Genomic DNA, 27,217 nt, shown 5'->3' on the forward strand with positions numbered 1-27,217 from the left:
CCAGCTATTCGTGTTCCTGCTGAACCTCTAGAAGAACTGAAGTGAGTGTAACGTTTTATTAAACTTTATATTAATATTTATATTAATCTTTGCAAATCGCTAAGGTTTACACTTAGGGCACATTACGGCATGTTTTCTATGTATGATGTTCTCAATATAATTCATAATCCCACGTTTATACTGAACAACGCGTTATGGTTATTGTGTTATTGTGTTACAAACATAGACACAGAACAGAGGGGCGGGGTGAGCAAAGCTCATTATCATTTAAAGTCATATGCACTGAAACGGCGTGCTGAAAACAGAGCTGTTTTTGACCAAGTAAAATAGCCTAAGTGTTTTCTTACAATACTAATGAGAATTTGTAATTAAAGTATATTACAAACTTTTAATTTAGACCCTAAAGAATCATACTAGCTTGTACAAAAATGGCATTATATGACCCCTTTAAAACATGTCAGTGCCATTGTTTTGAGTCAAGATGCAACCAGTGATTTTTTTAATCTAAGTCACGTTCATAAAAGATCCTGATCTGAGGCCTACTACTGGCTTAACTTAAGCCCTGTCTGTGAAAAACAACATTCGACACACACACACGCAAAATGTATTCATTTACAATATTTGTGAGTGTGTTTTGCAGAAGAAAGAAAATCGGTAACACTTTACAATAAGGTTCATTAGTTAACATTAGTTAATGTAACTAACCATGAGCAATCCATTTGTTACTGTATTTGTTAACGTTAGTTAATAAAAATACAGCTGTTCAATGTTAGTTCACAGTGCATTAAAGCTGCAGTCCGTAGCTTTTTTAAGTTAAAAATAATCCAAAATAATTATATTAAAAAACGTATTCTGCCAGTGGTCAAAACTATCTGCTAGGGATGGGACGATTACCGGTTTCACGATAAACCACGATAAAATGTCCTGGCGGTTAGTATTATCGTTTAAAATTTAATTATCATAAAAACTGTGTTTGATTATCGTGATTTTGAAAACTCGCGGTAAATCCTGTCCAGCCAGAATCAGTCTGACGCAGGCGCGAGCACTCAGCAGGCGCGCAGATGCAATGTTGTTTTTTTGCGCGAGAAGACATGGCGGAAGTCAGTGACAGCGCACGGGAGATTTTTCAGCCATCCAAGAGGACAAAATCGGAGGTATGGTCGTATTTTGGCTATTACAAGAGTCCCGAGGGCAATTTAATCGAGGATGGGCATCCTGTCTGCAAATCTTGCAAGAGGAAAGTCGCTGCAAAAGGGGGAAACACGTCAAATCTGCTAAGTCATCTAACGTTACGTGACAACCACCCACTGAGTTAATTTTTACCTTAATACCACAACTAACTTGGGCAAATAATTAGACAAAAAATTTATTGGAGATGAATTATTTCATTATCTCACTTGTAATTATTGCAAAGCTTCCGCGAAGAGAAAAGTTTTACAGCAAGTGGATTTGAGCCAAGACGAACGAACATATTCAAACTATTAAGGGTGACATTTAAGGGATAATGTATTGTATTCATTCATAGTAAACTTATTACAGTTTTATTTTTTTATTTTTTACCACAGAAATAATTTAAGGGACATGAAATATTGAATTGTGATTAACTTAATGTTTTTAAATCTTGCCGGTTTATAAATCCATTATACAAGTTACAGTGTCCAAATCAATCGTACAGTAAATGTGATCACTACAACAATATTGTAGTAGTATTAATACTAAATTACTCTGATTTAATTTTCAAAACAGTCAAAACTGAGACGCAAGACATACACATTTGAATGAAACCAGAGATTGCGTCCACGGTGATCCGAGACATGGATGTGCGCTGTGTAGTGTGTTGCTATTTACATCAGTCATTATAAGTATTCCAGTAGTTTAGTCACCCTGACCCAACCAACATATTTTGTTCATTTAAAGTGTGTGTGCGTGCGTGCGTGCGTGCGTGCGTGCGTGCGTGCGTGCGTGCGTGCGTGCGTGTGCGCGTGTGTGTGTGAGTGTGAGAGAGAGAAAGTGATTTATTATTTATTAATAATAATAATATTCAGTCATAATAACTTACACACATCCATAAGTGTTATTATCATTATTAATGATAGGGTTTAATGACGGGTTCATTAAAATCTGCACTAGGAAAACTTATACCTCTCACTCTCAGGGCTCCATGTTAATGTTAATATAATGTTTATGCTTAAAAAAGTGCATAGCTGCTAGCTTGCTAATTGTATTTTTTTGTTTGTTGATTTTCAAATGTTTTCAGGGTGAGCATCAGTTCTTTTTGAACATTTCCATCTCATTTTAACAAAACCGTGATAATATTGATAATCGTGATAACTTTGGTCACTATAATCGTGATATGAAATTTTCATACCGTCCCATCCCTACTATCTGCTTGCCATAGCTAGATTCAAAACGGTTGGCTTGTAATAATGATTTTAATTCCAGTGGTACTGGTGGGTTTCCGCAGGAAATTCGAGCATGTCTTTGCGTCATTACGTCACACCCGTACACATAAAGAAGGAGTTTCGGCTAGCCGGCTATACTGCGCGTGACGAGATGTTTAGATGTATAGGCTTTTCTCGCAGCACTTTACATAATTAAACTTATGGCATCCAGAAAGATCCAAACAACAATCATCAGTGTCAACTGGAGATTCAGCAGTTATAAAACCCAAAAGACTTCGTACTTCGGATTTAAGGTGGCTAGAGAAAGAGAAAGAAACCGTCTCATGCGAACACAAGGATTTAAACATCGGCGGGGCTTTTGAAAAGTGCGTGAACTCTGTGTTTTGAAGGGGTTCAAAACGGAAGAAGAGACGGCTTTTTTCTGCTGAACAAGTAGGCCTAAGTTAAGACATTTCAATAGTTCAATCGTGTAACAGTACGTTTTCTTAATTCACACAGTTATGGAGTTTCCTTTGTTGTGCCTTTCTCGTTTTGCTATTATGGAGAATATGAATTCTGAACTACACAGGTAACCATAAAACACATTAAATTTAACATTAGTCACGCAATGCTGATGTGATGTTGTTAACATGAACAATTTGAGAACAAAGTAGGCTATAATTTGCACGGTTGCTGTAAATCGCGTTGATTAAATCTAACAAAGCTTATCATGTCGAATGCTTTTTCCTCCTTAGTTGGTCAGAACAAAAATGGATGTTACTTGTTCAGACGACATTTTCTTATGAAAATTCTTATCTTGGTCAAACTTTCAAAAAGTGAATCTGTGATTCTGAATGACAGTATCCACACAGCGCGGTGACTGACAGCACCACTCGCCTCAAAACACTGTGTTCATCCGCGCCGCGTTACAACCCACGTAAAGATGATAATTCCGCGAATCACTGCAGTTACAGATTTCGAACAGAGAGATGGCGACAAAGAGGAAAAGCTACGGACTGCAGCTTTAACTAATGTTAGCAAGATTGTAATAAAGTATTAGTAAATGTTGAAATGCTGTATTAAGCAGTTCATCGTGTTAACTAATGTAGGCCTAGTTAACTAACGAACCTTATTGTAAAGTGTTATTAGAAAATCAAAAAAGTTTTGATTTAAATGAGATTAGAGTGAATAAATTATGACAGATTTTGACATTATCCCTTTAAATTTACCAAATGCAGCATTCACGAGGACGCAACTCGCAAGGCTTTTTATTTGTTTAAAACGTTTAAGACCATGAAAGATGAGTCATATCATAATCAGGATTCAATTAGAAAAGTTGTCGAAAATAATTTCAGGTTAGTTTGTCATAAGGATGAGAAGCAGCGCAAGGGGTCCGACAATCAAGGCACTGAAGCTCCACCGATGCTACTTCCCAGGCCTACTAAATAAAACAAGAGTACAAAACAAAGCTATTTCTTTCCAGATGATTTGGTTTCACAAGGAAGCCGCTCTGAAACCGAACCAGGGCTCTCCGCACAGGTGCAACACTGTGGATTAACAAACAGGACATTCCTAGAGAGCTCACGGCACGTCTCAGGTTTGTTGATGTTTTCCATGATCTTAATGCCTGGTTCCTGTCTGTCACATCTGTAACTGGAAGCGGAGGAGACACACTTGCGCTGGCCCAATTTATTGCCCAAGTACATCAGTATCAACCGCAGATGAAGGCTGTCTGGATTACAGATGCAAACGCATGACTGAATGACATTGTTGTCAAAACATGCGCGATTGTATTGGACAGTGCCTGACGGATGACATAATGAGCGCATCTGACCTTCCATCGCTCCTGCCTTCTATATGTTCAAGGTATGAATCATGGAAGAGTGAAATGCGCAAACAAGTTGATCAAATTTAAATCAACTAACAATTCCCATGGCATAACTCATAACTTAAAAATCAAAACATTTCTACAAACAAAACTCCCTTTTTCTGGTGTTCCTCATATCCAAGTTTCTGTCAAATACCATAGATTACAGTCAAGTCACATAACGAACCCTCAGGACTTTGATGACTCCCAAATGATGTTGCCTTTGTTCTTATGGTTTCATGAAAGGAAAATAAGGGATGGGATCAGACCTCAAAGGAAAGGAATATTTCAAAGAAATATATCTCTTCTGTACTGATGACTGTCAACGTAATAATCTTAGTCACACTGTGATGCCATAATATGGTTCCGACTCTAAAATAGCCTATAATGACTTGCCACCCTAGGTGTATGACTTTATTCTTTCAGCCAAACACAATCTGAGTTATATTAAAAATATCCTGGCTCTTCCAAGCTTTAAAATGGGAGTGAACGGTACCTCTTTTTTTTAAGCCCAAATAAACTGCATCCATCATATAAGTAATTTATATGGCTCCAAGGGGTTAATAAAGCAGGGGTGTGATTGTGCGTGTGAAAAAAAGCAGGAATTTTTTTAAGACCCAGCATAAAGATCTTTTTACCTTTTAAACACCCGAATCATTTACTGCGTGAACTACCAGGAACCGTGATGAGTGACACACATGGAAATATATTTAACAGCTAATTATTTCTAGTAATACAAAACAGGACGTCTAAACTTATCTTTGGGGAAAATGTAAGGGCGATAACTGTTCTGTAGTTCTGTAAAGAAAACAACTGTGTTTCCAATACCGATCAATCTCATTCAGTAAATAAAATTCCACTCAAACTTCTACAATAGGAATAGGCAACATAAAAATGTTTTTGTGTTTTGGGAAACTGCACATCATAGTCTGGCTACACAGATAAAACAACCTAAGAACCATTTATGAATTATATTAATGCATGATGAATAAATTATAACTGGAATAAACTGTTCACAGAAAGGGAGCAGAGAATGTGACCAATCGAGCTTTGCTGCTCTTTATACGCAAAAATGACCTTTTACGTATAAATGACCTTTTACGTGCATCCAATAAGCAATTTAGCGCCGTAGGCTACATATGATACGCACTTTTTTTGCGTGCATATGATACGAAATATACATACCGTACATAGCCAATAGGGGTGTAGCGATACCCTCATGTCACGATTCGATACATATCACGATACTGAACTCACGATACGATATTATTGCGATACTCCAAGACGTGATAAAAGGTTAACAAAAAAATGAACTGTTGATTAATATGTAAAATTTGATATTACGTTGTTGGTGTAAATGAATAGGCTTGGACTTGGTCCTGGAAACCCAATGCACAGGACAATAGTTGCAGCGATGACTAATCTGAACGCCTCTGATTGGTCATGACGCTCATAAACTCAACGGAAACGTGTGCGATTGGTTAAAATGCTCAACGCGGCAAAACGAAATCTGATGGAAATGCATAGTCGGATGGATCGAATGAACGTTAAGTATTGTAGTTTGTTTAACTAATATTATCACTTAAACATTCTATTATATAAATATTTTGAAACAAATTTCAATTACTTTTCCAAAACTTCCAAACACACCCCACCACCCCCGATTTTATTTACTGATCTGCATGATTCACGTGGGTCATGATTTTAGGCTGAAATAACCCGAATTCTGGATTAATCCGGAAGAATCACATCACTGATAAAGATCTTCTGAAGCGAAGGTATGTGTTTTTGTAAGAAAAATATCCATTATAACTTTATAAACTTAAACTATAATGACTGGCTTCCAGTAACGGCCGTAAGTGAGTCGCGTTCGGGCCAAAGAGTGACCTCTGACCCGACGTATGACGTATTGACGAACACAGAGGATAGAGCAAAACAAAATACCAATCACAATAAAAATCTAAAATGAGAATTTTTTATGAGAAATGTCAGAGGAGCTTGAGCTATGTAATATGTTGGATCAGAGGTCACTCTTCCTCCGGAACTCGACTCTCTCGTTAACGCGCGGATGGACATTACTGGAAGCTTGATTACAGTTTATAAAGTTATAATTATGGATTTTTTTCTTACAAAAATGCATCGCTTCGCTTCAGAAGGCCTTTATTAACCCCCTGGAGCCATGTGGTTTAATTTTATGATGGGTGGATGCACTTTTTAGGCTTCAAAAAACAAGGTACCATTCACTACTAATATACTCCCACTCCTCATATTTTTAATATAACTACGATTGTGTGAGGCTGAAAGAAAAAAGTCATATACACCTAGGATTGCTTGATGGTGAGAAAATGATGGGATCATTTTGATTTTTGGGTGAAGAAACCCCCTAACTTTCATGATTCCCTAATTGTTTAAATCTTAGAATACCTAACGTTATGTAGATTTGGGTTTATTATAGCCTGTGTAGGCTACTTTTCAAGTCACTCAACACCACATATTTTGTTTTGACTACTTTGGGTGGTTTAGTCTTAAATAGACTCCCCATTCCCTAATGCATAACCTTCTTTTACATCACAACACTAGAATAAGAAAAAGTCATTTTCACAGAGCAGGCTCAAAAACTGATTTCACATTGTTTTTTAAAAAAAAGGGAACGGTTGGCCTCAAGCTTTAGTCGTGCTCCCACCTTGCGGGCAGTTGCTTGAATAATAAGTGTATGTTGTGTAAAAAAAAAAAAACAGAAAGCATTATATGAAGTAAAAAAGGCGCACTTGAAGCTTCCGTTGCCCACCAAGGCTGGAGACAGCAACAAAACAAGAACTTGAAGCATTAAAATCGGTTTAATCTCAGCTCTGCGCTTTAGTGTATGTGTGTTGAATGACCAATTAAGACTTGTAAAACCCACTGCATCCAACATACAGGATAAAATCCGCTGCAGTCATTCACAACACCCAAATATCATCAAGCAAGTATGTTATTAAAAAAACAATCGTGCATAAGCAGACTTACCATCTGAAATGAACATATACAGCAACAGAGTTTCCATCCAAGAGCGTAAAACGGACATCGTAGTTTCCACGAATAAATCCCGTTTGTGATGATAAACAACAGCGCTCCTCCAAAATATCTCCCGACCGACGTCTACAGTCCAGCGACGAATTCCCAGCGAGAATCTGTTGGATTGTGATGCTGGTGAACTTTATCTAGAGCTATCACGTCCATTATACCAGACCAGTAGGAGTTAAATAAAAAAAGACCGTGTCAACCAGCGACAGACAGAAAGCCCAATCTCATGTACGATGAAGAGCTTTCGACAGAGAGAGAAAAGTTACAGGTATCCGGCTCAGGTGTCTCGATTCCCACGCGTATCTCTCTCTCTCAGTAATCCACACGGCACGGGATATAGTCGTTTTCGTCCATCCAGAGATTTTAATTACAACTCTAATCCCGTGAAAGCATGAAACGCCAGAAATGCTATCGCAACAGCACAATACCAGTGTGGTCCACGATCTTGTTAGTTTAATAATCTACAAAAGAATCACACAAAACAACTGATACACGACGCGTTTGTGTTGGATGGCAATATAGAATTTCCTATAGTAACCTTGACATCAAATTGTACTAGTCTGTGTTATGGATGAGATCCGATTTTTCGATGTAGGCTATATTTAACCTGAAGTTATGCGATGTTGAACAAGATCGTCGCCCAACGATGAATGAAAATAAACGTTTTGGTGGTCCGCTCCGCTGGTGGTCCGCTCCGATGAAAAAAGTGTTTTCTTCCTGGATGAAGTCCGAAAGATGACTTGAAATTCTTCTCAGAAGGAACTGAAGTCCCGCACAACCTTTCCCGGTAAACTATTAACGATACATATGATAAACCTTTCTGTTGATATCACTGTATCAAACCTATTTTTCAAAACTCCCGAGGACTTACGAAAAAATAACGGCTAAATTCTTCTTAACAATGCAGCGCTCCGGTCTGTTACTATATAGAGGTTCGGCTTCACTGTTGAGCTTCGTCAAAGTAGAGATTTATTCAAGACCACCCCTCCTTAGGTCACAACTTAACTTTGCGTTTCAACACTCGAGCTGTGGCGTAAAGTAGGCTTTGCGTTCCGCTGGACTTGTAGTTTTGAAGAAGTAGCTGGTGAATCTCTGAACCCTTCAAACCTGTTCGGTTCACAGCAGTCACGTGACACGAGTCTTTACAATCAGACCGCTCTGACGTTTCCACGCGTCCGTCATGTGAATATCACGAAAGCATGACAGGGTCACATTTCATCCCAAGATCAAAAGAAATATGATGAGACGATGATCAACTCAAAGTTCAGCTCAGGATTCCCATAAGAGAAATGCTTTTCTTTTTTCACATGGAATTTTTCACATGGAATTCTTAGGAGAGACCAGGAGGCTTTTTTGCTCTATCATACTTTGATACAATATTTGCATATATGTCTGCACACAAATAAGAGTAGGCCTAGTTTATAAAATCGATCAATTATCTCTTAGAAAAAAAGGTACAAAAGCTGTCCCAAGAAATGTACCCTTTAAAAAGATACACATTTGTACCTTACTTAACCCTTAAGGGTGCATTAGTACCTTCCGAAGGGGTATCACACCATTGACAGCGTTTGTACTTTTTTTCGGAGTGTGTAGCTAAATATGATGGGTGGTAGCATTAATGGAAAACATAGACATTTTAAATATTGTGACGATCAAAACTTATTTTAAACAGTTTATCTGAAAAGGGTAAAAATATAGCAAACATTTTAATTTAATTAAAAAACAGGACCATTTAGGACAGAAATATAAATACATAAAATATAGACTAATATCTATCAACATTACAGGCGGTGTCTGTTTTAGTCACTCCCAAAATTGTAGCAAATGTAGCCTAGGTATAGGCTATATATAGTTTGTGCAATCGTCCAGTGAAAGAACATGGACGGTCATGATATTTCTTGTTTTGTAAACTTGTAGATGAAAAGCTGGTGGTTCTTAGCCTGTCAAATTAAGCAATAAATTATAATTAAAAATGTAAAAATTAAATAAATTATAAACCTGAACGTATACTATTACCTCAAAAATAAGCATACAAAATGTGTGTAAATGTATGTATGTAATGTATGTATATATATATATATATATATATATATATATATATATATATATATATATATAATTATTATTATTACAGTTAGTAAAGGTGCAGACTAAACAGAGGAGACACTGAAACGCTGTTCTGGGTGTTTTGTGGCTTAATGTATTTTGGTTGCAGGAATAAAAACAACAATGTTATAACGCCAATTTATTTTTATTTTAAAACTAAATATCTTAATCAACAAATCACCCAGAAGTGTGTGCAATACAAAAATGAAAATTTCACAAGTAACTGTATTTCATGAAGTTGACGTTGCTTTTGAGGTGTCACACGACAGTGACATCTTCTGGCGGGCCACATTATTAGGGTCGTGTAGCCTACATTATATATAACAGCTTGTCAGGTTCACATGGCAGGACAGTCCTAAATAAACACCATTGCCATGATTTTGGTACTTTTGTACATCCTGTTAGACCTTTCATTCTTTTAAACAATATTTTCCCTGATTGTAGGGAACACACCCCGACAGCTGGTTTTATTTGTGTTCATTTTGGAAAGTTTAATGGCATAATAAATAAAAACACTCTGCTTTAATGGCTAGTGCATTTCACTTCAGCAATTTGCATATGATTTGTGCGTATGCATAATACAAATAATATAACGCACATCACAATTTCATATGTACAGACCATAAAAGAAAAAAAAATAGAATGCTATTTGACAGTGCATAATATAGCCGCTGTAATAAAACAATTCTCATTTTCTTCCACTGAGAGTAGCATGCTAAATGTACACTCGCACATTAATTTCGCAGTTTATGATACGGAAAACATATTAAGATTTCTTCATTTTAACCATTTATTGCTCGGAAGTGCTTTTGTGCCCAGTGTCCCGTGATGTTTTGTTTAATGATGGCTTTGTGTACAATGCGAGACTGCACACAGGGGGATATTGGTTACTTGTGCAATAGGGATAATCTTCCTAACACGGTCCCCTTGTAGTACACACTGGAACCTCATGGTAATGGCCCTAGGAGCGGATTTTAGAGTACTTACGTTGATTCATATCTCAGATATTAACTTTGTTATACCTTAGCCATTTAGATCTAAAGTTACACCATAACATGAGCATCCTTCTTCTGCTTGTTTAGCCACAGGGTCAAAAGCAAATGATGGACGTCACTTCAAAAACTTGAAATAGTTTGTTAAAGGTAACATGTAGCTGGCCTTTTGTGGTTTACAAACACATGAAGAAGACAACTCCCTTTCCTTATAGAGACATTATGGTGTGATGTATTAATGAGACCAGCAAAAGCGTGCCAAGCTGTCAGCATCAGTTCTAGCTGCATTTAACACATCACTGTGCCACTGACTATTTATTATTGCTTTGATTTCTGTTTCAAAGAAAAGAGGCACTGCTGCTTTGTTTTGACTCATTAAATTTTCCTGTTCGATCTCTCCTTCAAGCTCACACACCATAATTGTATGATATTTATCTGGTGGAAGAGCACTTTATGAACACTTCTGACCACTAAATATGACCTATTCTTGCATGTCATGTGCAGGGCTCCGCACTTCCCAGTCAGTAATGCTCTGTTTAGTTCCTGCTTCTATGAAGCCCCTTCTTCCGAAAAGCATGATGTGCTCTGACTGGTCGACTGGACCAGTGTGTTGTGATTGGTCAGCTGCTTCAAACGCATTTTAGAAATGCCACGCCCCATACCATAACCTTACCATAACACTATAACGCAATAGCCTGACTTTGTCATACTCATATTCTAGTCAGAATGTGAGTCTGATACTGCTACACAGGGCTTTGATTATGAGGCGTGTCTTAACCGAACCAGAAAAAAAAAACTCTGCACTCAATTGGATAGACCTACAACCAATCAGAGCAATGCAGTAAGTGTTTTTGGTAACACTTTATTTTAAGGTGCTTGTAATAAGCAGTAATTAACAGTTAATAAGACACTTATAAGACCTTATAAGATGCATATAAGATGCATATAAGCATTAACTAATGATAATAAATAAATTAAATTAAATAATAAATTTCTCAAGTATCAATACATTGCACTTTTAGAACAGCCGAACAAACATAAATGGTAACACAAACTCCCAGGCCCTTAAAAATTGACCTTCCCAAGAGGGAGTAGTTTCCCTGATCTCTTCAGGGCCTGGACCTTTAATTAACCCTTATATGAAGTAGTTAATGCTTATATGCATCTTATATGCATCTTATAAGGTCTTATAAGTGTCTTATAAGGTCTTATAAGTGTCTTATTAACTGTTAATTACTGCTTATTACAAGCACCTTAAAATAAAGTGTTACCGTGTTTTTTTATGAGCTACGCAAATTGTCAACAGAACTCAACTGCACGCACGCTAGAAGAAGTAGTAGTAAAATAATGAGTGTTGCTTCTTTTACTTGGTCCTCCATGAGTGCGACCAAAGGAGAAACCACAACGACCACAGGGTTTTCATTGCGTCCCATCTCTTTGCGACCATCGGAGCCAGCTGATAAATTAAACTTTAGCCGAATCCCGTAGTAAGGACGGCAAACACATCTTTCCGATCAACAAATGCCTTGATTGCAGTTCTCTGTTCGTCTTTTAAAATGAACGCGCTGTCGATTTCTTTTACAACAGACGCAATAGCGGAATCTATACATCTCAATTCTCCAGCTCCAGTCATCTTTGAGGGAAACCAGTTCAACCCAAGCGCTCGTTGATAACGTGCTGATTACGTAACTGCAGATAATCTGTCCATCATCGTATAAAGCCCGCCCTGGCAATTTGATTGGCCCGACTAATTCTGAACCGATCATAATTACTCCTCAATGGATCGAGTCCAGACCCAACTTCCCGACCCAAAAATTTTGTGGGCGGGGTTCGGGCTGGCATCCAGGCTAATAACGCAACTCAACCAGGCCTCTTTTTTGCATATTAGGGGGAATTATTTAAATGAGGAATACTGCGATGTGTACGATCTTAGGCTGCATTTAAAGGCCCACTGAAGTGCCTTGGAATGCGCAGCTTTGTATGATGCGTTGACGTAATTTCCACTGAAACAGGAAGCTAAGGCAGGACATACTGAATGGCTCCTCCCCCTTTTCAAATAGCCAATAGCGTTTAGTTTACCTCACTGGCTGCAAGTCGTACTTGATAGCACCATGGAAGCGAATCTGAGCGCTGATGATACGTTGGATTAAATAGAGGTGTGAATAAATTCTAGCCATTTCATTCTAAACCAACATACAGTTGGAAAACGTAATAAAACTCGAGCGTTTGAGTAACCGAAGACACATCTCCAACCCATATTGCTCTGTGACGTGTCAACGCTGGCTTTGGCCAGGTGGTCTTAGGCTTGATTGAGATGAGCAAAATCTGCGCAGAACCGATCACCGCGAGATGCATGCCGGTTAGAAATGTGTCCGAGTGCGGTCCGGCTCGCTCTGATGTCATGCTGACTTGTGTCAAAAAACTCTCGCGACCGCAAGGCGCACATGTCGGATTCTGCAGTCGCGCGCAGTGTGATATGGGTTATGTGATGTCATTTATATTGAAAAATATATATAAAAACATGTCTGTATTAAAGAAAAAAATATTGATAAACACGTATTTGAAATGGAATTAAATAAAAAGTATTTTGGGTGTCTTGTTCATTTTTATTTTTATTCTTGTTCATATAAAAGCAACAGAACTTAAATTACATCCAGTTTATTAGCAACACCGTGCACGGGCGTGAATCCCGCGATATCTGCCTTTGATCTCTCAGGTGTCTGATCCACTGCGAGAAGAGAGATCTGTCCATCTTGCCTGCGCTTTTTTCACTCCTCCCTTCACTGCAGCCGCCTACTTTCGACTACATTTCAGGCGAAGCAAGGCGCATCTCAAACAAGCCTATTTATAGCATAGGGGGTGGGACACTTTAGAATCTAGAGACCATTTGATTGGACAGAAGATGTGATGAGAAGCTGAAGTCATGATCCATTGATCCATGATCCATCCATTTAAGCGGAAATGAGAGACTGTAAGTTTTGAATGCTTATATCTCGCTAAATGGGAATCTTGTCATTGTTTTGGAACACACCAGCAAATCCATAACCTTAAGGCTAACATATTCCTACTAAAAGCTAAAAAACTTAAATTTAGATTTCAGGGGGCCTTTAAGTCTTTTTTATGCCCTTCCTTCTCTTACTTCCCTCCATCTCGGTCACTCGGCTGTACGTCATTGCTTACGTTTCAGTGCCCACTACTGGCGAAACCTTTGCAATATGTTTAAATGGAACGCCCTATGGCCTTGATCACTTGGAATCCGTAATGGAGCCTCATTTATTATTTAGTTTTTTTCCTAATGAATTTGTTTAACACCATTCTAGAGCTCTGTATGTATGCTTGGGCTGTTAAAAAAATTAAACATAAACAAATAATGATTATAAATATAATAATAGATTTATATTAAACATAACATATTAAAAAAAACACAAGTGAAAATGATGACAATACAATAAACTATTACTGTGTTAAAAACAGTCAGCTTAAAGGGTTAGTTCACCCAAAAATGAAAATTCTGTCAGTAATTACTCACCCTCATGTTGTTCCAACCCCGTAAGACTTTCATTCATCTTCGGAACACAAGTTAAGATATTTTTGATGAAATCTGAGAGCTGGATCACTCCTCCATAGGCTTCTTAAGGGATCGAAACTGGCCGGCCCAAAAGTTATTAAAGACATCGTTAAAATAGTCCGAGTGACTACAGTGCCTCAATCTTAAGTTTATCAAGCGACGAGAATACTTTTTGTGCGCAAAAAACAAACAAAAATAACGACTTTATTCAACTATTCATTTCCTTCTCTGTGGGCCTCAAGATTTCACGTAGTGAAACAACGCTTCTAGGTTGTACGTCATACGCATCACACACATGACCAGCGTCGGCCAATAGTGAGCCTGTGTGTGACTTACAACACAGAACCGCTGCGCAGTTTCACTACGTGAAATCTTGAGGCCTACAAGTAGCTACAAGTATTACATGTGGTTAAAAGTCCAAATTACGCCAATATCATAGAGTTGTGTGGGGTTGGGATATATTAAGCGCGGCCTGCTGTGACATCACAATCATGTTGCGTTGTGGTCTATGGATCTGCCTGAAGTGTACATGTTGAGTAGTCCCTTAGTCAAAATGGAGGGATGGAGCGAGGTTCTGTCCAAATAAACTTGTGCTTAGGGAAGTTTGTCTAAAAGTGAAGTTAGGAGTGTATGTCTAAAAGTGAAGTTAAACGCAGCCCCAAAAGTGTCTACAATCGAGGCATTTCAGGGATTTTATAAACAGTGTGCAACATCTTGTAAATGTAAAAAAAAAAAGAAGCATAATAGTCCTTTACTCTCTGAGTGAGGTTCATAAATCACATCTGATCAATCATTTAAAACATATTTTCTCTCTTCATTTCCTTTATTTGTGCTGAAAATGTTAAAGATCACAATCATTCAAGAGATTTGCCATGAATTACTGTAGAAGAAAAATGTATGAAATAGACTATTGGGTGTCCTGCTGATCAGCACAAGCATCTATTAATAATCACAAGTGTTGGAAATCTAACCTGATTGAGGATGAATCATACACTGACTGAGATTTTTAAAAAATTATTTCTTGCATAAGCTGTCAAAAAATTAAGTAATGCATTTTTCACAATTCCCAATCAAAATAAATTATGAAACATAAAAAAAAAAAGAAGCTTTTGGCAAGATTCGACTAAAGGTTCTTGTACACAAGCATGTATTCTGAAAGACAGCAAATATTGTTTCAGTTAGCATAGCATTTTATGTCAAAAGATATAAACACTAAAGTAATGTTTTATGCATATGCTTAGCCCACATCACATCTTTTTTTTCTTCAATGTAGGCTGCAATAGCCCCGGGACCCAGGGAATTCTGTTTTTGTTCTTAAATAATATTAGTTTCGCATATGTGTATAAGACGTAGCATTTTCTCTCACTCAGCAGCTTCCAAAAACAATTTGTATAACGTACTCGGTTACTAACGTAACCTCGGTTCTCTCTAGAGAGGGAACGAGTACTGCGTAATAGCTTACGCTAGGGGAAAACCTCTTTTCCACGAGATATTGAAGCCAAAAATTATCCTTAATTTTTTATTAATGTAAAATGCTTTGCAGCAGCAAGCAGACACAGGCGATACAGCTTGCTCGCCTATTGGCTGATCTTGCGGCAAATGCAGCAGCCTATCGAGAGAGACTCTGCGTGACGTAATGACCAATGGGGGCAACTCGCGCCCATATCGTCACGTCCCGCCAGAAAGGGCGTGGTCTCACTCTATAAATATGCTCGTTAGGCTGGTACAAGCTGGTTTTCATCGCCGAAGCGAACCAGAGCGTATTCCAAGCACGGCAAGATACGCAGTACTCGTTCCCTCTCTAGAGAGAACCGAGGTTACGTTAGTAACCGAGTACGTTCTCTTACGAGAGTATCTCTCGTACTGCGTAATAGCTTACGCTAGGGGAACACAATGCAACACGCCGTGCGTACAGGGATCCAACACCAAAGTCCCAGGGGCCGAAGCCCAGGGCTCATATAGTGCATAATCACCATAAACTCACATAGAGTGGAGGAAGAGAGGCTGGAAGCGTCATTCCTTATAAAATAGCACCCAGCGGGGCTATCATATGACAATAAAACGCGCAGCCAGGGTGAAAGCTTTCAGCCTGATCTGGGTGGCCATACGTGTGTCAACACTCATGGGGCTGCAGTAAACTCAGCATCTGGGCCGCACAGCGGGGCAGATAGCACTGAATTTTTTGACCGCCAAAAGCTTAGCTTGTAAGGTGGGTACCTCCAGGTTATAGTATTTCATAAATGTAGACGGCGAGGCCCAGCCCGCTGCCGTACAGATATCTTGCAGGGAAACCCCGCTAGACCATGCCCACGAAGAGGCCACGCCTCTCGTGGAGTGCGCTCTGACACCCAAGGGGCACTGCAGGCCCTTTGCAGTGTAAGCGAGTGCAATGGCATCCACTATCCATCTGGATAGGCTCTGTTTTGAGGCGGCAAGTCCCTTGGAGCGCCCGCCAAACAAAACGAAAAGCTGCTCAGTCTGTCTGAAAACAGACGAGTGCGACACATAAGCTCTTAATGCCCTGACGGGGCAAAGGAGACTCGCGTCCTCCTCCTCATTGAGAACCGGAAGGGCGGACAGGGAAATTACCTGGGCCCTAAACGGTGTATTGAGGGATTTCGGCACATACCCGTGCTTAGGTTTGAGAATGACCTTCGAGTCATTAGGCCCAAACTCCATACATGACGCGCTTACTGAAAGCGTCTGCAAGTCCCCTATGCGCTTCACTGAAGCGAGAGCCATGAGAAACACTGTTTTGAACGACAGGTGTTTCATGTCCACCAGCTGGATTGGCTCGAACGGGGGCGCCTTTCATGGCCTCCAGGACCGTGGAAAGGTCCCACGTCGGGACTGAAGAGGGCCTGGGAGGGTTTAGCCTCCGAGCTCCCCTAAGGAAACGCACGACTAAGTCGTTCTTCCCCAGCGACTGGCCAGACACCGGTTTTGCAAACGTTGCTATGGCCGCCACATATACTTTGAGCGTGGATGAGGTCCTGCCCTTATCCAGTAGCTCTTGAAGGAAGGAAAGCACTTCCGAAACCCCGCATTCCACAGGTGAAAAACTCTGGGCTTGACACCATGCAGAGAAAACAGACCATTTCGAGGAGTAGAGCCGCCTGGTAGACGGAGCTCTAGCCTGCGCGATCGTGTTTAACACTCCTTCTGGGAGGCTAGCGGGTACCCGTTGATGGCCCATGCGTGCAGGGACCACAGCTCCGGGCGAGGGGGGGCCAAATCGAGCCCTCCGCCTGAGAGAGGAGGTCTCTCCTCAATGGTACAGACCATGGGGCAGTGCTGGTCAGCTGCATCAGGGCAGGGAACCACGTCTGGTTTGTCCAGAGCGAAGCTACGAGCAGCACTGGGCATCCGTTTTCCCTGATTCGTTCCAACACCTGAGGCCGGAGCGAGACAGGAGGAAAAGCATATAGGGGGCAGCGGGGCCAAACATGAGCCAGCGCGTCCTTGCTTTTCGAGAAAAACTTCGGGCAATGAGCGTTTTCGTGGGACGCGAATAGGTCCATCTGTGCTCTGCCGAATGTTTTCCACAGCAGCTGGACCGTCTGCGGGTGCAGCGACCACTCCCCTGCTGGAACATTGTTCCTGGACAGTCTGTCTGGTCCCACATTCAGGTGACCAGGCACGTGCGCTGCTCTCAGTGAGAGCAGGTTGTGCTGAGCCCATACCAGGAGGCGTTCCGTCAGCCTGTGAAGGTTTCGTGACCTGACGCCGCCCTGGCGATTTATGTATGCCACCACTGACATGTTGTCCGACCGGACCAAGACGTGGTGGCCTGTTACCTGGGGACAAAAACGCCGTAGCGCTTTGTCGACTGCTATCATCTCCAAGCAGTTTATGTGAAGGAGCTTTTCCCGTTCTGACCACAGGCCAGCTAGCGGTCTGCCCTCGAGCAGCGCTCCCCACCCCGAGGTGGAGGCGTCCGTAGACACCACCTTCACACCCGAAGCGGTCCCCAGACTCACACCTGACTGATACCAGTTGGTTATTTTCCAAGGTTCCAGAGCTGAAACACACTGTAGGTCGACCCTGAGGCGAAACAGACCCGCTGTCCATGCCCTGGGTGGAACCCGCGCTCTCAGCCACATCTGCAGTGGGCGCATGCGAAGCAAGCCCAACTGGAGTACAGAGGCCGCTGAGGCCATCAGCCCCAGCATTTTCTGAAACCTTTTGAGCGGAACTATCGAGCCGTGGCAGAAGGATTTTGCGACGCGCTGAATATTTAGTCCGCGCTCTGGTGACAGGCGTGCCGTCATGGACAGCGAGTCTAACACTGTTCCCAGAAAGGAAATTTTCTGACTGGGAGACAGTGAGCTCTTCGCCCAATTGACTGTGAGGCCCAGCTCCTTGAGGTGCTCGAGTAATGAGGCCCTGTGTTCTATGAGCTCCGATCGTGATCGAGCTAGAATCGGCCAATCGTCCAAGTAGTTCAGGACTCGCATGCCCTGAAGTCTCAGGGGTGTGAGCGCCGCGTCCATGCACTTCGTGAATGTACGAGGTGCTAGGGACAGGCCGAACGGCAGGACTGTGTATTGATATGCCTGGCCCTCGAAAGCGAATCTCAAGAATCGCCTGTGATAGGACGCTATTTGTATTTGGAAATAGGCGTCTTTCAGATCTATTGACATAAACCAGTCCCCGTGGCGCACTTGCGCGAGGATTTTCCTGGTCGTAAGCATTCTGAACTGGCGTTTCACAAGCGCTCTGTTCAGCTGTCGCAGATCTAAAATGGGTCTGAGACCTCCATCTTTTTTCGGTACCAGAAAATATCTGCTGTGTAGGCCCCCTTTGCTCTGAGCTTGAGATAAAGGTTCTATAGCACCTCTGCTCAGTAGTTTTGCTATCTCGGCTCGAAGTAGATGAGATACTTCGTTTTCACCGTCGTCTCGACGCGCGCCGTATAACGGCGGGGACGTCGAGCGAACTGTAGCGAATAGCCTCTTTTTATAGTGTTCAGCACCCATTCTGATACCCCAGGAAGCTGTGCCCACACTTTCGCGTGAATAGCTAGGGGTAGAATGAGATCTGGGCCCTGGCCGAGACATAGTGACGGCAAGGGAGCTCCGGCGTGCTGTAACGCAGACACTGTGTTTACAGTGTGTGAGGCGGGGGGCGCGCCGATCGCGGCGGGCAGCCTGGCCGCGCTCAAAACCCTTATAGCAGTTTGCTGAGGGAGAGAGAGCGGGGTGAGCCCCGTGGGGCTTAACATGTCTGTGAGTGAATGTGGGCGCAGGACAGCGGGCACATTTATTGCACTGAAAAACACCGTCGGCCTGAGCTGACTGAATGCGTGTTGGTTTCGTTTTTACAGAACCCGTGGGACATGTGGTGTGTAGTGTTTGTGGGCACTGAGACGTAGGCACATTCACTACATTTAGTGCACAATCGACATGAGGCGATTTTGTTTGTGCGAGCCCTGCAACTTTGCGGGCTGTGTTTGTGTGTAGAAATGAGCCCTGGGTTGTGGGCATTTTCAATACACTCATAACACCATCGGCTGTGGCCGGAATACCAGAAAATACACCGTTTATGTGATTTATCTGGGTCGCCGTGGGAACAGCATTTGTGTGCAGGCAAGCGGCCATGGTACTGGCTTGCTTACTGCAAAATACACTGGAACAGTCACATTTTCTGGAACTGAACGAGCGAAAATTTCAGTGGAAGTCTGGCCACGGCGAGACTGAAACACCGTCGATTTCCTAGGAGGCTAGGAAGACTTGTGTTGGTTTCGTTTTACAGAAACCGTGGTAGTGTTTGTGGGCACTGGGTTGTGGGCACATTCACTACATTTAATGCACAATTGACATGCGTCGATTTCATTTGTGCGAGCCCTGTACCGTGGCGGGCTGTGTTTGTGTGTAGAAATGAGCACTGGGCTGTGAGCATTTTATTACACTAATAACACCATCGGCTGTGGCCGGAAAACCAGAAATACAATGATTACATGATTTTTCTGGGTCGCCGTGGAAACGGCCTTTATGTGCAGGCAAGCAGGCCGTGGAACCAGCTTGTTTACTGCAAAATACACTGGAACAGTCGCATTTTCTGGAACTGAACGAGCGAAAAGTTTCAGTGGAAGTCTGGCCGCGGCGAGACTAAATTTTTATCTGCTGTGAGAGCCGGGATCAAACACGGGTCTCTCGCGCAAAGGCTTCGGGTTCTGCCACTCCGCTAAAGCTGGGGAACAATAGTCTGTTTGAGGAAGGGGAGAAGGAAAAAGAAGGGGAAGAAGGGGAAGAAGGAAAAAGAGAAAAGAGAAGGGAAAAAAAAGAGAAAAATGAAAGGAAAGGGAAAAGGTAAACCCACCTTTCACCCTTCTGTGTGATTTTTGGTAGATTGGTAATCATATTTTATAGAAAATTGCCTTTTTTATATATTTCATGGGCAAATCACTGACGCGAACGACGTTGGTTCGAGTCCCACCTCTGACAAGGTTGAAATCACCCAATATCTTTTCTTAAAGAATTAACACATGTATAAATTTCATGTGCTTTTATGCCTTAACACTTATTTTATAAAAACTTATTTCTCATTGTATGGATACATGTTAAAATGTATTTATTATATGAATATGTGTTTTTTTTTTATGTATTATTTATTTTATTATTTCACCATTGAATATAATAAATCTTTATTATCTTTTTTAAATTACTCTCTTTTCTAACGGAACTATATTTATTTTTTGAGTAAATTAATAAATGGAGCATTGACATCACGCTGACATTATGGATATATCAGAAGTGATTAATAAAAGCTTGAAGTAAATTGTAAATTAAAATAAACACTTGTTATATGAACAATAACGAATTTTATTTTAACCCCCAAAAAAAAAATCAACCAGGTAGTGGACCACACATACAAAACATGAAATTATAATAAATGATTATATCAAAGTTAAACTGGAAAGTAAATAGTACATTAAATAACATGTACTTATACCATATATATTAAAAGTGTTAATTCAAGATTTCTTTTGTAAACAAAACAAGACAACCAGATGATGGACCACACACACAGAAATAAATTATATATATATATATATATATAATTATTTATATAATTATAAATTATATATAATTTATATATATATATATGCTCAATATTACTTTTTTTTTTTTATCTGGTCAAGCCACTGATCCTTATTTAAAGTCTCTGTGTTTGGGCAGTAGATGATGCCTTTGTATTGGCTATGACCTGTTGCTGTTGTTCTGAACTGGCCACATTTCTTGCAGGTGTTTGCCTCAACTCTCCTATTGTACGCACGTGGCTTACGTGTATGGAGAGTTGCAGAGGGTGGAGGAGCACTGCTGGCCTGGGGAGTTAAAAAAGGGTTTACTGTGGGCGTAGGGACAACATACACAGTGAAAGCAGGGGTTGATTGAGACACACAGGTAGCAGAAGAGCTGAGCCCAGTTGTAAGGACCTGGACTGGTCCCGTAATGCCTTGAGGCATAGGAAGCAGCGGCCTCTGTGATGGTAATTTTGGTCTAACCACCTCAGATGTTTTTTCAGGCTGCAGGGAGGTGATACGCCTCTTAAGTGAAGCAGGCCGAACGCTGGCAGGTGGGAGAGGCTCAGCGGCAACAGGTAGAGGGGCAGGAAGATTGATGCCCTGCAACAAAACACTCAGGTCTTGCCTTCTTATCTTGTCATTGTGCCACTGGACCAGAGTGGTCTGATTAACCTCCACCAGCTGGAGATTTGTGTTCTGCATAATAGGCCCATTATTGAGGAGCAGTTGCCTGATCGTTCCATAGTCATGTAAGATCAGAGTCCACCTAGTAGATGAGCTCTTCCCCTTCCTCCTGGGACTTCTGTGGATTCTGCACAGTCTGATAAAAATGGCCTCAACAAGCCGACAACAGTCTGGCCACAGAGCGGGTGAAGCCGTGGAGCCTAGAACACACTGCTTTAGACTGTCAACCCCAGGAGTAAAAACTGCCTTCTTTTTAAATCCCCCTGTGGTTAACCTGGTGTCCTGCTGTCTAGTAGCAAACACCACCTGTGCTTTGTCATTATCAAGCAGTTTATGCCAAAGTGCCACAATATCATTGACCTGAAAATGACACAAGACAAACATAGATGAGTTACATGCAATATTGTTCAACAGACCAAACACACTATTGTAAATAAAATAAAATAATGAATTGAATAAAGATATTTTGGTATAACTTTACAATAAAGTTTCATTAGTTAACTACTTCACTTAACACAAACTAAGAATGGTCAATATCCTCTGTTATAGCATTATAGCAATGCTCCGTACAGTATTTATTATTCTTAACGTTAATTTCAATATTTACTAATACATTATTAAAATCAAAATTATGTTTGTTAACATTAGTTGATGCACTATGAACTAACAAGAACAAACAATGAGATTGATAAATACTGTAATAAATGTATTGCTCTTTGTTAGTTCATGTTAATTATACATTAGATAATGTTAACAAATGAGACTTATTGTAAAGTGTTACTGATATTTTTTCTTTTATTACATTATTTTGTAAAAATGGCACACCTGCTGATTGCAGATAGTTAGTCCAGTCTTATCCCGTAGCTGCACTAGATAATCTGCCAGGCTATCCACCCGATCCATGCCTGGCACATTTTTGTCATCCACAGCCTGAGACAATGGCATAAAGAAAAATAATATAGTATGATTTCAAATATAACCAAAAGCTAAAATGGTAACTTTACATAAAACACATTTTTTAATAATTAAATTTGACATACCAAATCCCTCTCAGACACTTGAGTAGGGGAATCTGGAGCACTGACATCAGGCTGACCCGTGGATACATCAGAGGATGCAGTCAGGACGGAGGATGCAGCGGCTGGCGGGACGGAGGATGCAGCGGCTGGCGGGACGGAGGATGCAGCTGGCGGGACGGAGGATGCAGCGGCTGGCGGGACGGAGGATGCAGCGGCTGGCGGGACGGAGGATGCAGCTGGCGGGACGGAGGATGCAGCGGCTGGCGGGACGGAGGATGCAGCGGCTGGCGGGACGGAGGATGCAGCGGCTGGCGGGACGGAGGATGCAGCGGCTGGCGGGACGGAGGATGCAGCGGCTGGCGGGACGGAGGATGCAGAGGCAGTCAGGACTGGCTGGGTGGAAGAAGAAGCTGTTTCAATTCTAGGTGCATCCCTGTCACCAGTGGTAGTGAGGTCTTCATAGAACAATGTCATGGTAGGGTCATCAGATAAGTCCTCTTCAAATCCTTCATCTTCCAGCTCTTCCACATTAACATCTTCCAGCAGCTGGTCTGTCTCCTCTGCATCTGGGTTCACTCTTTGAAGTGGTTGTCCTGTCTGACTGAGCAGGTAGTCCACTCCAATAAGCTCTCCTAAAGAAAGTAGAATGCAGAACTTATTATGATAAGTGGTCATTAAAGGCTTGTGCTCTACAATGAGACTTACCTGTGTACTTAGCAGGGGGTTGGAAGGTAGGAACATATTTCCTACCAATCACCTTCAAACTATTGGTGTTCAAACAGTGCACTACATCGCCTGCATAGGTGAGGAGAGAGGAGGGCTTGGTGACCACAGATGCTGCTGCTCGGTCCTGGTTCCATCTGTTCAGGCCTTCCAGGAGATACAGCTGAAAATTCAAGGTGTTTGCGCTGGATCCTATGGAAAATGAGGCCATTAAAAATGAGATTTTACAAGGAAGCATATCATTAAGTGCAGAATACTTGCAAATAGCATAGTCTCGTTTTAAAGTTTTCTTTTCAGAATGTGTAACGTTATGGAAAAAAATATAACATATTTTTATTATAAAATTATAAAATATCAAATGCTGATTAGAGTAAAATGCTAATATGCCACAAACCTGGAATGAACCTGTTCAGGTGGAGGTGGAAAGATTCAAGGGAGGTCGAGCCCCTAGCACATCTGTATTTAGTGAGCACTATGCCTCCCTTGGTAGTGGTGGTGCCCATCTCTGTATAGAGCAACACACCTGGCACATCCTGGATGCACTTCACATGTCTCTTTTGAACATGCCAGATGTGCTCAATCCGCACAATGTCCAGCAGAGGGACACCTAGAAGATCTTTCCCTTTTTCCTCCTTTAACTCATTTAGAAGGTTCTCAATTAGGCGGATAGTAGTCTCTACTCCACGAGTCCTTCGGCGGCAGTAGAGGGACAACTCTTTCTTTGTTATCCGCCTGTTCAACAAGTGCCCGCTGATGAAAAGCAGCCCTTCATCCTCCAGTTGCGCTCTCTTCGCCTGACGTAAAAGAGCAATGTCATGTGGGTCCCACTCAAATATGCATTCAGATAGCCTTGCCATGAAGGTTGGGTAGAGGGGATGGGCATCCGTGGTGCACCCTTTTGCCAGCCGTCGCATAAAGTGCCATATGTCCAGCCTGATGTTAAGTGTAGGCCATTCTCCAAATCGGGTCTGAAGCTTGCTCTGTCCTTTCTCAATACAGCATCCAGTGTCCACATACAGGAGCACCGGAGGATCCACACCTGCCTGCTGGTACCTGCTGATAAGGCCTGAGATCATGGAGTCCAGACCAGGTCCATCCTGGGCAGTCAGAACACTGATGAGGATCTGGCCTGTCTCATTGCCAACAGAGGATAGCCATTGTGCTGTCCCCTTGGCTGTTCCTGCCAGCTTCTTTGTGATCTTGAATCAAAAACAATATGTTGATACAGAACATTAATAACACATTGTTGTGTGGCACATACAATCTCAATCCAATACAAAAGTTAACCATAAAGTCAATTAAATTCTACCTTTTTTGTTGAGTCCATTTTTAAAATGGATCCAAAAGTTGAAGTGATGCCGGCCTTAATGTGATCCAGTCGGCTGACAATGTCCTTCCCATAAACAGTCAGAAGCCATTTGCTGGTAGGGACTTCAAAAGGTTCTGGAGGCTCCTGGAAAACAACTGGCAAGAAGCTGGGGCAGTCAACAAAGGCTGCACATTCCCCCATGTAGTGTGCCAATCTGTCGAGCCACTCCTCCCCATGGTTCTCCTTTAGTTGTTTAGCCAGTCGGGCAGGGCTATTGCCAAGTGTCCTCTCCCTCAGCAGACGTATGACACGAATGTCACACGCATATCTTTAAATACAAATAGAATTATCTATCTATATAAAACCACATCAGTATATATGTTTTACACGGAACATCTTTTTCTATCATTAGCTGTTTTTTTGTAAAGAACAATTAGTATGGATGGAGTAAAATATGATTTTGTGTGATGTATTTAAATTCTTACTTGTATGTCAAGATGAGGCGAAACAGTCTTCTGTGTGGCAAGTCCAATTGGTCCAGGACAGTCTGGCTGGTTGACAAGTAATTGGTTCGACAGACAGTACACCTGAGTGTCTCTGTCACCATGAGGTAATACCGGTCAATGTCGAGGACCTTGCGAGCTCTTTTGTGGATGCCACAACCAGTTAATTGCTTCCCACAGACAGGACATAGCAGCCTAACCTTCCATTGGTGGTAGGGCATCCACACCAGCAGCCTGTGTGTGAAGAAACGGTCTGGAGATGGAGCCTGGTGGTAGATAAGGGAGGGGACTGGAGGCTCATACCAGAGCTTCAAGTCTGGCCGAAGTCTGCCAGCTTGAAAAAGTGTAGATTCTATCCACCTCTGATCTTGTGAGGGGATCGTCTTCCTCATCTCAGCTGGCAGTGCAGGAATGGAAGAATCAGCAGGAGATGAAGATGGTGCAGGAACAGCCATAAAATGATGACTACCAGAAGCAACAGGATCACCCTAAAGACACTTCAGATTTAACTTTTTTTGTGTGATTTATGTTTGTTTCTGTTAATATGCCATAAAACATTCATTATAAAACGGGTAGTTCCAGTCCTTGATTCTGATTGGTTGAGCCGCGTTTGAAGCCGTTGTAAATGAATATTTTTATGGAGTAACCGTTTTATAAAAGCAATAAGCCCCTTGAAGCCGTATTTTACAGTTGATTTAGAACAGCTGAGGGGGTTTTAGGCACTCCACGGACAACGTCCCTTAGCTGTTCTAAATCAACTGTAAAACACGGCTTCAAGGGGCTTATTGCTTTAATATCCAACTTCCACACATATATATATATATATATGCCATCTATAACAAAGAAGTGATTTACAGATGCAGAAGGGGTGCTTATCAAGGATGGAGATGGAGATGCACTGGCTCTGACAGAGGATGGAGACAGACTAGTCCTCATAGGAGACAAAGAAGGACTAGTTCTCACAGAAGTGGAAGGAGAAATGCTGGTTGTCACAGTGGTTATAGCAGCAGGACTGTCAGTGTGTGTTGATGGAACTGATGAAGCAGATGAGGTCTGTACGGACACATAATGCATATTAACATAGTATATCCAATCAGACAAAAAAAAAAAATATATATATATAATATATATATAATTTTGTAAATAAATGAACCCTTCTTGGAATGTTTAGGTTAGGAACAATAATTTACATTTAAAATAAGATTAAATGTAATTTTATTGTTATTGTGTGGTTTAAAGCATAATACATACATCTATAAATAAATCATGTGTAAGTCTGATTCACTTCCCACCTGCCACACTGCATCAAACATCAAACATCCCAATACACAGACAATCCACCCACACAAGGGGTTTGGCCTTACCACTGATATGTTAAATGGAGGTCGTCTGGGAGACTTTACAGAGGTTGAGGTAGGGACAGGGCCAGATGTTGGAGCAGGCTGATTACTTGTCACCTAATAAGATCAAAAGAAAAGACAGATCATTATTGAAAAAAATAATAGCCTACCTTTTTATATGTTTGAAAGCCTTTTGTACATACCTTTGGAGGATGGAAACCACAAAGACAACTCTGTGGTCCACCAAAAAGAGATGCTTGCCCACGGACCTGCCTTGGGCATTTATCTATCTGTTACAGTAAAAACATGTTGTCAGCTGATAATAAGCAGTATTGCATGTACATTGCACTGGTTTTATGCATGTTGTCCCATTAACATTTGCCAATACATACCCTCTGAAATATCTCATACCACTTCTTTTGGCGAGGAGCAGGTCTGTTGCCAGCTTCAGAGGGCCATACCCCTGTGTTGGCAAACCGCCGCAGGCGAGACATCCACTCCTCATCCCCCAAGCCCTTGTGTGATTTTGGCTTTGACATGTCTGCAAAGTAAAAAACTATAAAAACCTCTTGAAAATAAACACTGACCAGATCATACTCAAACAGACATTTTGTATATTTTTTAATAAATCTATA

At 41.4% G+C, this 27,217-nt stretch overlaps 1 protein-coding gene across 1 annotated transcript in view; it reads right to left on the reverse strand.

Annotated features, from left to right (window-relative positions):
* The window catches only part of tmem132e (transmembrane protein 132E), a 413,267-nt gene extending 405,541 nt beyond the window's left edge, over nucleotides 1-7,726 (reverse strand). The window contains exon 1 of the mRNA XM_056235948.1: nucleotides 7,255-7,726. Coding sequence (XP_056091923.1) covers nucleotides 7,255-7,312 — 58 coding nt within the window. The 5' untranslated portion in view covers nucleotides 7,313-7,726. The remainder of the gene's footprint in view (nucleotides 1-7,254) is intronic.
* Nucleotides 7,727-27,217: the final 19,491 nt, after the last annotated feature.

This window comes from Rhinichthys klamathensis, unplaced genomic scaffold, assembly GCF_029890125.1.
Source record: "Rhinichthys klamathensis goyatoka isolate OS25496 unplaced genomic scaffold, OSU_Roscu_1.1 h1tg000435l_1, whole genome shotgun sequence".
In the NCBI taxonomy this organism is placed as follows: Eukaryota; Metazoa; Chordata; class Actinopteri; order Cypriniformes; family Leuciscidae; genus Rhinichthys; species Rhinichthys klamathensis.